The 13,773-nt window shown below is 39.2% G+C and overlaps 1 protein-coding gene across 4 annotated transcripts in view; it reads left to right on the forward strand.

The window, feature by feature from the left end:
- stat3 (signal transducer and activator of transcription 3 (acute-phase response factor)) overlaps positions 1 to 13,773 on the forward strand; it is a 36,323-nt gene that overhangs the window by 5,948 nt on the left and 16,602 nt on the right. For 3 of the 4 annotated variants that reach the window (XM_056235874.1, XM_056235876.1, XM_056235877.1), the window contains exons 1-2: positions 11,150 to 11,232; positions 12,251 to 12,384. In XM_056235874.1, the coding sequence (XP_056091849.1) occupies positions 11,194 to 11,232; positions 12,251 to 12,384 (173 nt within the window). In that variant the 5' untranslated portion in view covers positions 11,150 to 11,193. Of the gene's footprint in view, positions 1 to 11,149; positions 11,233 to 12,250; positions 12,385 to 13,773 lie in introns of those variants that run through there. The other variant, XM_056235875.1, reaches the window with a different exon arrangement.

Here is a 13,773-nt window from a genome sequence, read left to right on the forward strand (position 1 = left end):
TGTGAAACCCCTGTTAGTTTCATCGAAATGCAGGCAGCAGCTGTCAGCTTTTCCTGATATTACTTATTTATGGCCTGAGCTTGCTTTTAACCAGACTGTCTGGAGACCCGATTGACTCGTGCTTAAGAGACTCAATTCAAAGGTTGTGTTCATACTGCAGCAGATACACTTTTTTTCTAAACCTAATGTTTACACATGGCCAAGTCAGACACAGATCACATCCTGGATGGTGAAATATGACTGATTAGATAGAGGTCAGATTCCATCAGCTCTTTTACAAACTAAAAAGGATTACATTTGATTTGTTACTAATTGGTTATGTATTTTGGGTAATTTAAATATTTGGACCATATTGCAAATAGTCCAAATGACTGTCCACATAATTCCAGATTTAAGTTTCATACTGCATTCATTTTTCAGATTAGTTACATGCACAATTGTAATGAATCAGGAACTTTCTACAGATTTCCTTATGATTTTAGTTTATGATTTCTTCATACTTTGACATATTATATGTCTTTCATCATGTTTATAATCCTGGGATCCATTCCAACTTAGCCAGTAAACATGATTATGTTTCCAACAGAAGTGATAAACAACAGCCAGATAAACATTTAGGAGAAATCAAAAGGGAAATTACTTTGGATTAAAGTTGGTTAAAGGGCCCGACACTAAGGATGGTCCGAATGAGAGTGTTTTGGGCCAGTTGACTGAACAATCACTTTCATTGATCTGGTACAACCTTTTTTTTTATGCCTTGCAAACTTAAAACGTTTGGTTTTCTGTTTTGTATTCTACAATGCTGTTGCAAATTCTGCTGATTTGTCAGCAAGATAATGTTATCTAACTGGCTAACAGACAAGGTTTTGTCGAAATTGCAAAAAGACTTGTAATGTTTTTTTTAGTAATGTTTTGTATTATATGCCATTGTTTTTCAGCAAAAGTAGCCTATGTTTATGGATTTATGATGTTACGTTACAGCTGAACAAAATAAATTTGTAAAGAAAAATGTAATATTTGATGAAAACTATAAATATATCTAGCAAAGATAAATTACATTGCTAAAAATAAAACAAAAATATATTTTTTATTCTGGTGGGGCCAGTAAAAATGTTGGCAGGGCAACACTTAAATGAAATGAAATAAACTTAACGCAGTACAGCAGCTTTTATATAGATGTCGCAAAGTTCCAACTTCAGTAGATTTCATGACTATGGATATTTGCTAAAATGCTGTGTGTTCAAACCTTGTAAGGGGTGCTACAGTATATATGCTAATGAGGAAGGCACCTAAACTTCGGTTGAGCCCAAAGTATACTGTTCGTTAAAGGGGACCTATTATGCTCCTTTTTACAAGATGTAATATAAGTCTCGGGTGTCTCCAGAATGTGTTTCAGCTCAAAATACCCTACAGATCATTTATTATTGCATGCCCTAAATGCCCCTATATGGGTGGGAGCAAAAACATGCTCTTGGCAACCAACATCACTCGTGTTACTGAAATGTGTTGATGTGCTGGTCTTTGCAAATAAACATTCCACTCTTAGTACAAGTCTCTTATCTATACAGAGTTTAAAAAGTCCATCACCTTGACTGTATTGTGCATAATAAATGTGCATTTCTGAATTAAACGGTGAGTGTTTTTTGGTTCAACGTAAAGACATAAATCTGGGTCTCTGTGAATACAGTCAGAGCCAATGGTAACTAACCACATCAGCTGTACAATGTGTTAACAAGCACATTTAGAAAGGCTGGATATGAAGTTGGATCACAAACAGTTGGTACGGACCCATCTTTGAGAAGCAACTTTTGTGCAAATCAAGTGTTGATCTGATCCTCGTTTCCAAAGCAGTCCGGCGTCCAAATGATACAAAATCGCACGAACAAATACGAATTGGACTTACATTTATGTTCAAATACCATGTACAAGTGAATTTTGCATAATAGATCCCCTTTAAATTTCATCATCAGCTTTGAATGCGCATGAGCCTCAAATTGTTTTGAACTAATTAGTTGGTCCACAAGGTGTGAACACTGAAGTCACTTCTAGAGAGGAATAACGCAGATACTAGACATAGATTTTGTTGCACGTATATGCTAAACATTCGCATCAAAACCAAAATATACTTTGGGTTAGCCTATTATCCCAGTAGACTGATTGGAAATATACTGTATGGCACTTTGGATAAAAGTCGCATTGTCCTGTCTGATGGAAATAGGGCTTCTTTAAGTGGAATAATGAGTGTTTGTATATTGTATTGTAGGTAAATCACAATTGCGTGTCTATATTCCTTTGACTGTTTTGAATATGATCCTGTGCTGAGTGTTACGGTAAATTCAGACATGGGAATTTATCGAAATAACAAAATCAATGTCATGCACTGGAAACAGCAGGAAATGCCACTTAACTAAACTGTGCATCTCTTCACAGATACCCCCATAAGTTTGAATGAATGTGTTGTAGGAGGTGAGAGACATTGTGAAATACAAAGATCAAATGACAGCTCGCTCCTTCCTCAACCTCCACGGAAATGGAAAGGAGGCTAAGTTCAAAGACAGGTCTGGGTCTTTTAATATTGTCTGAATATTGGCCTCATCTGTGAGTGTTGCATCATTTGATCTCTAAAAATGCTATTTCATAATAATCAAGTGGCTAATTCATTCAGTATTAAAGTCATGCAATAAATCCCTCAACAAAAACCCAATAGGATCTTATTGCAGAAAATAAGTTCTGTGACCTGACCACCAAAAGTTTGATTCTTGCTTGTTTTGTTCCTCATGATGTTCTTTACAATTGAACACAACTTTTATGTATTTTGAAGCTTAAATGCAATTGTGTAGGCTATAAACAAACTACACCACAATCTCATGACTGGCTTCACTCTCACTTAATTCTATCGAACCCTGGTGCATTTGCTCTCATGTTATGTCATTGCAAACATGCACGCCGCATGAAGAAAAAAAAAACAGATCGCGGGTCAATATATAGTTTTTTTTTATTAATTTGGTGCTAATATGCACAGCAGAGTGACGCAGAACCACTTGCGTCTGTAGGCTATGTGCTTCACATGAATGCGGCTTTCTGCTGCTTGCAAACTGACTCTTTTGAGGAGACCGCTGATTGTGAGCCATTCATTTGCAGCTAGTGATAGCACTCAGCATGCGCGATTACACTTCACGCTCACTCTTGCTTGTATTCAAGGTCAATCATCACCACTGTCATCCCTTACGTGTGTTTTGTTGAACTAATGACGTTGTCATCAGCTAAAATATCTTATTTCACTTCCTGAACAAGTGCTCATCCGAGTTCTTTCACATTCACGTGAATCGCGCCTCAGTTCCAGTGCAACCAAACTCAGACCACCTCATTCAGGTAATCTCAGGTTCAGTACCCTGGTGCGCTCCTGGGTCTGCATTAAGCCAGGGACACACCAAGCCAACAATCGGCTGTTCGGCAATGTCGGGACGCTTTTAAGCGTCGTCTGACTTGTTTTTTTCGGTGTGTTCCGCACCATTGGCTCCAGTCGGACGGTGTTGGGGTGTTTTTTTGGGCCGATTCAGCATGTAGAATCTGCATTGGGCCATCGGTGAGAGAGAGAACTCTGATTGGCTGTTCAGCTTAGTGAATGAGAATAATAGCAAAACAGCGTTTCTTTTGAAAAAAGAAAAAGTCTAGACTCTATGGTACAGATAGAAGGCTGTTCTAAGTGGAATAAAGAACGGGATCAGCATGATTGATATTCAAAACTAAGCACACGCTGCTTTGTTTACGGTGGGTTTGTGTATCTGCAGTGTCAGTTTCCTTTTTTGAATGACGAATATAGGTGAATATATCTGCAGAAATATGATTTATTTCCTTTACACGCAAGCGCCGAATGCGTGTGCTAGCTAGCTGACAGTCGCTGTAGTCCTTTTTCAGTGTGTTCAAGCACAGCTTTCTTGCCCCAACTGCGAGGCGACAACACAGTTGGCTTTCATCAGCGCTAGATCTTTGATGTCGGCTTGGTGTGTCCCTACATGCACATTAACAATCTTTCATGCGAACCGTGCCCTGTTTCGAACTAAACTCCCTATATTAAAGCACCCTTAATGTCCCCAGCAACCTTTATAGTCCCATTTAGCACCTTGATAGCAACCACCTTATTCGAGAAATGTAAAAGCTTTGGTAAAATCTTAAGGGGGTATTACTGATGTATGTTATATTGTAGAAAGCATGAAAACATCTTGAGATTGTGTTCACCACAGAGCTTATTCCATGCGTCTAACCAAAAACCTATTTAAAAAACCTGATGGAACCAGAAATGCTATAGGGATAACTAGTTTTTGGGTTTTGGCTGACAAAAATGTCATCCTTGTAGCACTTAATAGGCTAAATACTAGGGCTGCTCGATTAATATGGCAAAAATCATAATCATGATTGTTTTGGCCAGTATTGTAATCACAATTAACACGATTATTAGTGGACCATATAACCAAAACTTTATATGAGTCATTTATTTAACGGGAGCAATATCAATTTGCTTAAAATGCTAGCAGAATATTAGGCTAACTAATGTAATTAAACAGTCAGTAATATAATATTTTTTTTTTATAAACAATAGGACAAAAACTATAGAAAAAGACACAAATGAAACAAACAGTGCTTTAAGGCCATGTCCACACTAATACGTTTTCGTTTGAAAACGTATATTTTTCTCTCCACACTGAGACGGCGTTTTAAGTCAATGAAAACGTAACTTTTGTAATACGCTCTCCAAAGCGGACACATTTGAAAACGTTTGTAGTGTGGACTGTGAAGCCGGAGGTATTTGAAAACGATGACGTAAGTTTAGTCATGTGATCCATGTTGTACCAATAGATATTCATGTTTACCGGTATAGTGCCTGTTATGTGTTATTCACTTTTACACTGTTGCTAAAATATGTTACTTTGCACATTCTTCATATCACAGTACTGCAAAGATGACAGAAAATGTACTCACATTTGCTGTCCTGCGGCAATACATGAGAGCAGTTGCGCTTTAGACCAAACATATGGTGACTGAGTGCGACCTGGACGCATCAGTGATGGTGAGATATTTTGCTAAATAAAATGATCCTCTTAGAAGAATTGCACGATAACTTTTTATTTTTCCATCTCTCGGTGAGCTTTTAGGCGCTTTTCCACTGCATGGAACGGTACGGTTCGGTTCGGTACGGCACGCTTTGGCGCTTTTCCACTGCATGGTACGGTACGGCTCGGTTCGGTACGGCTCACTTATGGCGCATTTCCACTGCATGGTACGGTACGGTACGGCTCGCTTCGGCTCGCTTTAAATGGTACCTGGTCTGTTGAGGTTCCATGCGTACCGTACCGATACTAAAATGTGACGTGAAAACACTACAGATCACTGATTGGTCAGACAGACAGAATCGTCACTATCAGCGTCATTGTATTTGCGACACGAGACACTAAACCCACTAGATTTAAATAGCCAGTAGACAACAGCCACCGCTGTAGCACCTGTTTTAAAACTACTTGCTTGACTTGCTTGAAGAAAAAAGAAAGAAAGAAAACTTCCATAAAAAAGAAACGGCTGAATCGTGGTCAGTGGACGAAGTGCAGACGTTCGTCTCGTTGGTTGCCGAGGAGCGGATAAACTATAACGGTCCGACTATAATCCCACCCACTTTGAAGCGGTACTAACTGCAGTGGAAAAGCAAACCGAGCTAAAGCGAACCGAGCCGTGCCGTGCCGAGCCGAGTCGTACCAAGCAGTGGAAAAGCGAAGCGAGCAGAACCGTGCCGCGCCGAGCCGAACCGTACCGAGCCGTACCAGCAGTGGAAAAGCGCCATTTGTGAGCTGTCACGCATGCGCAGAATGGTGAATTTAGAAGTTTCTCATCCACACTGAAACGTCGGAAAACGCCTGAAAGCGCTAGTGTGGACGGAGAGCGTTTTTAAACGAAAACGCCATTTTCAAATGTATCCGGATTAATGTGTGTGAAGTTTTTCATTCAAGTTTGTAAGTGTTTGGCTAAAAGCCTTCCACAGATATTTAATAAACAAATGGAAAATAAAGCATAACATAATTATCTTCACTGTAACAATTAAACTTGCTACAAAAGTCATTTAGTCAAGAGCAGTGAGTGATTTTTCTCATTTTCTTTTGTTTGATTAACATTGACACAGATAGCAGCAGGTATTCGGCCGCTGTCACTTTAAGACCTAATGCACAGATCCAATATACTGATACAAAATTCTATTTTCTTCCAACTGTTTGTTCACAAAGGACATAAATGACTGGGTTTACGTAAATTATCAAGTTCGGGCATTTTGACATGTTTGTGTGTATGCACGCTCCAGAAGCTCGGAAGTTCACTTTGCTCCGTTTTGGAGGGTGCACAGAAAGCCGCCTGAGGAACAGCGCGAGTTCTCTTTTGTGCTTTTAATAACTTTTTTGATATCAAGCACGTCCCATTTTACCAAACGTTACATGAGTTTACTGATTTGCACGTTAGGTTTGGAATTTTAAGGAGGAGCCAAAGTGCACCGCTGTAAAGGAAAGGGACGAAATGGGACACAATAGTCGTTTTATCTGGATTGTCGTACTTTCGTAATGGTTGAAAGCCAAAATCAAAATCGAAACTCAATTTTGCTTAATCGCACAGCCCTACTAAATACTCACAAAATCTGTGTAGCCAAAGTTGCCATTAAGGTCGACCGGGAAGTTGTTTGACATAACAGGAAGTTGTTTTCTATAGATATGAAAATTCACTTTAATACATCTTTACACCTCAAGACCCCAGGCTATTGATCTCCACGGTAGGACTTTAGTGTACCTTCTGTGGTTTCATGTTGTTTGCATGTACACTCTCGTTTATGGTAACTCATTTGAGAGCTGAAATATAAACTTCCTCCAAACTTTACTGCTCCCATCTCTGAGCCTATTCTTCTCCTTCAGCTCTCCGCCGGGGCTGTTGGATCCTTCTGACAGAACTTTTTACAACCTCAAATGCTTGCTAATCTTCAGCTCACTGTGACTCATCCTCTGTGTCTATGACTTTTTCTCTTTGCACTTTGAGCCACAAAACCAGCCAACATCATTTAAGCTCACACTAGCTCTGAGAAAAGCGTCTAGTTACTCAGCACATCAAGGAAGCAAGGCTAACCAAAATTGAGCACCATGGTATTGTTTTGAGCCTCTCCCAGGTTGCGTAAGTTATCAGCTGACATTTAGGTTGCAGCGTGAGAGCTGATACAGGAAGTAAGAGCAATGTGAATGTGCACTTATCTAAAGTCTTCTGACTGCTGTTTGTTTTTCAGGAGATGATTTGGGTCATCATCACTATTATTCCTGGGAATTTTTCTTGTTAGGGTTCTTGGGAGCATTGTGTAGCTGTAAACTGAGATTGGATGGCAGGTGGTGGGAGACAACTGAATCTTCCCTCAGGGAGCACATAGATCTTAAGCTTTGTGGTTTCCTCCTACTCTTAAAGTTCTTGGAAATATGATCCAAGATGATGTGTATCATCTAATTCCTGAAAAACACTGAAGCCTTTTGTGATAAACCACGAGATATGTGAATTGTCTTACCCTAACCCTGCTCTGCCAAAAAAAAAATATATATATTTTGAACACAGAATTTTTATATTAATACTTAAAGAAATATATATATATATATATTTATTTATTTATTTTTAATTACAAGTTTAATATTATACAGTAATAATGTAACTACTATATAAATGAATAAACACACTTTTGCTGGACAATGGTGGCATATAATACAAAACATTAATAGTAATAAATACTATTAATACATTTTTATATAGCACCACTCAAAGAAGCTTTCAATACTGTTATTTTAAAGGGGTCATATAATGCCATTTTTGTACAAGCTAATATGATTCTTTAGGGTCTAAATTAAAAGTTTGTAATATACTTTAATTAAAAATTCTCATTAGTATTGTAAGAAAACACTTATTTTACCTGGTCAAAAACAGCTCTGTTTTCAGCACGCCGTTTCAGTGCATATGCCTTTAAATGATCATGAGCTTTGCTCACCCCGCCTCTCTGTTCTGTGTGTACATCGTTTGTAACACAATAACCATAACGCATTGTTCATTATAAACGTGGGATTATGAATTATATGGAGAACGTCGTACATAGAAAACATGCAGTAATGTACCCTGAGTGTAAACCTTAGACTCATTCATCGTGAAGCGATTTGCAAAGATATAAATATTAATATAAAGTTTAATAAAACGTTACACTCACTTCAGTTGTTCTAGAGGTTCAGCAGGAACACGAATATCTGGTACCGATCCTTTATTCAGGAGCAGCTCCTTAGCAAAACCAGCTTTATACTGATCCTCGTTTATAAAGCAGTCTGCTGAGAAATGATTCGCGCAAACATGAAAGCATTGACGTTGCTCGTGGGGAATATTCCCTTCGAAAACCAAACTCAGCCAGTGCGTCTTCAGCGGTTCAGATTTAGGAACATTAAAATGACTGCTGGGTCCCTTATTGCACCCAAGAACAGAACACCACAATCGCTTAGACGCCATTCTGCTCATAGACAGTGCTCCAGCATATCAACAATGACCGCGCCGGTCCGCGCAGACTATGATTGACAGCTGGCTCACGAGCGAGGGCGGGTCTGTGTTGAAAGGCGCCTGTCAATCAACAATCGCGGGAGGGGCTTCCGACCGTGTGACGTCACACGGTCGAACGGCTCGATTTGAGGCAGGGGAAAACATTTAATGAGATTAAAACAAAAACACTGGATGGATTTTTATCATTATATGATGGTTGTGTACAGGCACTGCCAACACACATTTCAGTACAATCAACTTGAAAAAGTGCATGTACCATTATATGACCCCTTTAAAAGTAATTTAGAAATTTTGACAACAATCAAAATAAATTAGGTGACAAATCAGCAGACTTTGCAATAACAGTGTAGAATACAGTACAGGAATCCAAATGTTTGTTTATGGGGCATAAAAATTAATGTAAAGTATGAATGAGTGCTAACTTTTTAGTGGCAACTCAGAACTTACCTGAAAGGACAGGTGACACGACAGTCCTGTCAACTGGCCCTGAACACTTAATTCTTAATTCTTCATCTGATGTTCATGTACTAAAATCCAGACAAAGATTTCCAGTTTTGTCTTTTGTCTAACCAACATACTTAATCATAGCCTGACTACGTCAGACTTCCTACTTCCGCTAATTTCATTTCGCTCCTGTAGTCAGTCTGAGATAGCAGCCTATCTTTCTGTTTTCCACCGGCCTGAAAACAGCCTGGCCAATCAACGAACAGAGGGCGGGCTGAAAGCCGTGACGTCGGTAAGCGCCGTGTTTAAGATTAGGTCAGGGAAATCGAAAACGACCGCTGATATGGAGACGCGGATGCAATTCGCTCTGTTGTGGAGAATATTCCCGGCATTAGCAAACTGAAGCCCGAACACGAAGAGTGTGTATTAAACATTTTGAATGGAGGTGATGTTGTGGCCCTACTCCCTTTGGGAAAAGTTTAATTTATCAACTATTACCGATCGTCAGCGAGAAACTGGGGAGCCTTTTGACAGGTCAGTGTCTCTTTTCTTTTCCAGGTCTTAAATACCGTAAAACTTCAAATAATAGCCCGGGCTTTTATTTGCCCAAATCGTCGAACTGCACCGGCTTGTACTTGAGATAGGCGTCTAACTTATACGAGACAGGCCTTTATAGTTGAGATGTTGTTCATTGAGATGTTGTTCCTAGAGTCTATAATCTCTAAAAATCTCCAAATGCTCCACGTGAAACCGCGGTCTTCCGACCTCTTACTATCTTGTCGATTGATTTTTATGAATATGCGCGAGGGAGAGAGAGCAAGACAGCGCTCGTGTTGTTTGTAGACGTGGGAGTGCGCGCGCGCGGCCGGGGCTCTCTCTCTCTCTCTCTCTCTCTCTCTCTCTCTCTCTCTCTCTCTCTCTCTCTCTCTCTCTCTCTCTCTCTCTCTCTCTCTGCTCGTTTGCAGTCATTCTATTAACGTTACATCACTCACAGATCAAAAAAGTAGATTTATAGATTTGAGTTCGATGCATGATGTCTGTGGTTCGATGGCTGTGTCGGCGCATAACATACGTCATATATCAAACACTTCTCCAATTTTCAGTTGGTAAACATGGTGACGTTTTTATGTGGGCGGAGCTTAGGTGGTGGCAGAACGATCCCTCTGGCCGCTTCACTAACGTAAAGTCTGCAAGTTTTGTTAGCTTGTTTTTAACAATGACTGGAGAAAATCCGATTTTGTCTTAATGTGCAAGGTCACTCACTGTCCAGGACCGCGATTGTTATTTGCAAAAGTTAATTTTAACGGACGGAACCAGATTGGCTACCTCCGGTTGAGTGGCCTGACTTCTACACCAACCTGATAGAGAAACGGAGGGCATATAAATCTTTAGATGCCTATAACTATGTGCTGAATGGTGATGTGCAAGACGTGTGTGTACGATCCGCAGTTCTGCCTAGCCAGCGCCATGAAGACGACAATGTAAAGAGTGACATTACGGTGCAATTTTAATGAGGTGAATATTTTCTAGAAATAAAAAATTGCAGATAAAGCATATTAATGTTTCATTGATTCTTGCACCCAACAACACAACAAGATGACATTTAATAATAAGAAAAATAATTTAAGATCCTTATTTTGTAGCCGAATCTGTGCTGGTTTGTATTCACCGCCTCCAGTTTTCCCTTTGTTCTGCCACCAGCTAGCGCTGTGACGTAACTGTGACGTCGGCTGGAAATTGGTCTATTATGCTATCCCAGACTCTGTGTACGAAGCAAAGTGAAGTAGCAGAGTCTGGTATTACCAGGCTAACTTAATCAGGCGTCACATTGTTAATTGGTCTGTGTTCAATGCTGCATTTGTGCATTTCTATCTCTATAGGTCAAAGTCCTACCCCTCCACCTAATACTCTCTATTACACAGTAAAATGACCTTATCAGATAAACGACAGTCATAAATGCAACAGGTATCCAGCCAAAATAAACTATTTATTATTAACTTTATTAACTGCACTTGTCGCCACAGTGCTTTCGACGTGTCTGGCATTCCTATCTATGGTTCCAAGTTGGAGGATAGCTCCACCTCATACTCTTATAGTTTCACCTGTGCATTAATATTGTTGTTCACTTCCCTATTGCGCACACAGCAGGTAGACATGGCGAGCAAGGTTGCAATTCGTTTTGTGGATAACAATGTAAGTTTGCTTTATTTCAGTTATGATTTATACTTATTTTAAATAGTCTCTTTAGTTGTTTATTAAATACATACTCTATAAAGAATGAGTTTGGGTATTTACCGTAATAGATAAGTTAATTATAAATAAATTGTATGCATTTAAATATTGGATTAGAATTTATGTATTATTTTTAATTTATTAAATATAATTAAATGATTATTTTTTATTTTTTATGTACTTTATATACATTATAATTATACATTTTTATAAGGAAACATAAGTTTTACAGTTCTTGTTTGGCTAATTTACTGCTCAGCATTGGAATGATAGTCAAAAGAGAAGTGAAATAAAGAAAAGCAGTCAAGTTTCGTTCATCGGGTCTTTTTTTCACTCGGACTTGAGGATGCATTTCCCTTTTCTTGTGTCCTTTTTCTCTCTATCCTTATTCAGCGTGCAAACCTGAGAGATATTGTGTAAAGAAAAGGTGTTGGTCTTTTTAGTCTGTTTGTCAGCACAAACCTCTGTGTGTGGATGTGGTAAACTGTAAGTGTGTGTTCCTCAGCATATTGAGGTAAGAGAGAAACGGTGTCCATGGGCTTTTGAGGTTTTCCTCTTTGAACGGATGCTCTCGCTGCTTTACGATCAACAGCCACTGATTTCTGTGGCCTTGACACGCTGGTAACAGACAGGGACCTTTCACTTCCTTGACATCTCTGATGTTTGTCTGTTTTGTTGATAAGACTGGGTTGCTAGCAAAGACTGTCGTCCAAACATTCATCTGCTAGGTATTCTTTTTGTGAATGTAACTGCATATAAAAGCAGTATTCTATATTGCAGACCTTGATATGTGATATTTATGTCTGTTTTCAACAGCCGCTGAGGTACTATCACTCTTTGATTTCGCCTTTGTTTTGAACTGTTTATGAGGAAGGAACAAGGAACAGAAATCTTGACAAGCTGAACGGACCAGTTTTGTTTGCTTTTGTTTCCTGGTGTCAAATGAGTTCTCAGTTCCCTCTCTCTTTCTGTCCTGCAGGTCAACATGGCCCAGTGGAATCAGTTACAGCAGTTGGAGACGCGGTATCTGGAGCAGCTGTATCACCTGTACAGTGACAGCTTCCCCATGGAGCTGCGGCAGTTCCTGGCCCCCTGGATCGAGAGCCAGGACTGGTGAGTTGCCGGCAGTAGACAGGATATGACATAATAGATAAGGACATCAGCTGTCTGGAGGTCTGCTTTTTTGAGCTGCAAGATTTAACATTTGTTTTGATTATTTTTGTGCATTTTTAAAGTTGCGATAAAACTGAAGTAGCGACAGATCTTTTCCGTGTTGGGATGTACATCCGAGTTTAACGGATTATCGAAAAAGAAAACAATGTAGCACGGAGGGACTTGATTGTATGCATCAGTTGTATTTAGCGTGGTATTTAGTGTAAAAATGAGTGCGAGTTTGCGGTCAACTCTGGAGGGGCGGAGTTTAAGCGGGCTAAATGATTGGAGAAATTCGACATTTGTCCCCAGAGAGGTCTGCAGATCGAGAAGACATTTAAGTCCTGTTTACTATGGTGTTAAGATACGTTTTAGGTTTGTCGGTTCACAATAAGATCCATAACATGCATTTACAAAATAGAAAGAGTGAATATTATTTTCATGCTGACTTTTAAGAGTGCTAGTTTGAAAGAGTCCGTTCCTGGTGATTGCTTCTCGCAGAATGATTTTAAAGCCAACAGACTTTCTGATCCCAAGAGAAGAGTTATTGACCACATTCCTAAATATTGTGTTTGGTAGTGGACTTTGTGGGAATACAAATTTAAGAATCTGTTTGAGATCTGCTGATCCTATGTCCTGACATAACATCACATGAAAAACTAAGTTGAACTACATTGTATTGGGCATAGGGCTGGTCAATAAAACGGTATCTGTATTTATCGACGGTACACCATTGTCGGACGGTAACGATATAAAAAATGTTTGATATTTTCATTAAAATGGGCGCACATCGCTGGCGTGACCACCACACCGTTGCCCAACATCAAATGGCAAACGTAATGAAAGCGGAACGAAACGCTAAGAGATCCAGTAAAGTAGGCATTTGAGCATTTGAATTCGCCGCTGAAGTAATAACATCGCTGCGAGATCTAGTGAGAAGCATTCACATTTCTCCGTTATTAACGGATCAAACAGCGCTGACGTGGAAACCAGGAGAAACATTATGCCATGAATGAACTATTTATAGGCTATTTAAGTCCACAGATCAGCAACATTCACCATGGATTTAATGTAGTAACACTAACTGTAAGTTAACCATTTGGCAGGAATAGTAAAATGCTCTAAGCGCATCACACATCTTTTTCCAGCACTTCAAAACTAAAATATTATCATAGTTAAGTGTTATTTTTAATGTGATGACCAAAACATTATTTGTTCATCCTTCAAAGATTACCCCCATTTATAAAACTAAAAGTTTCAAAATGTAGGAAAACTCAAGCTTGGCTTATTTAAAATAAATTTTCTTTTAATAAATATATATATTTTTTAAATTAAGGAAATTTCTCTGGG

The sequence above is a fragment of the Rhinichthys klamathensis genome, unplaced genomic scaffold (assembly GCF_029890125.1).
Source record: "Rhinichthys klamathensis goyatoka isolate OS25496 unplaced genomic scaffold, OSU_Roscu_1.1 h1tg000432l_1, whole genome shotgun sequence".
In the NCBI taxonomy this organism is placed as follows: Eukaryota; Metazoa; Chordata; class Actinopteri; order Cypriniformes; family Leuciscidae; genus Rhinichthys; species Rhinichthys klamathensis.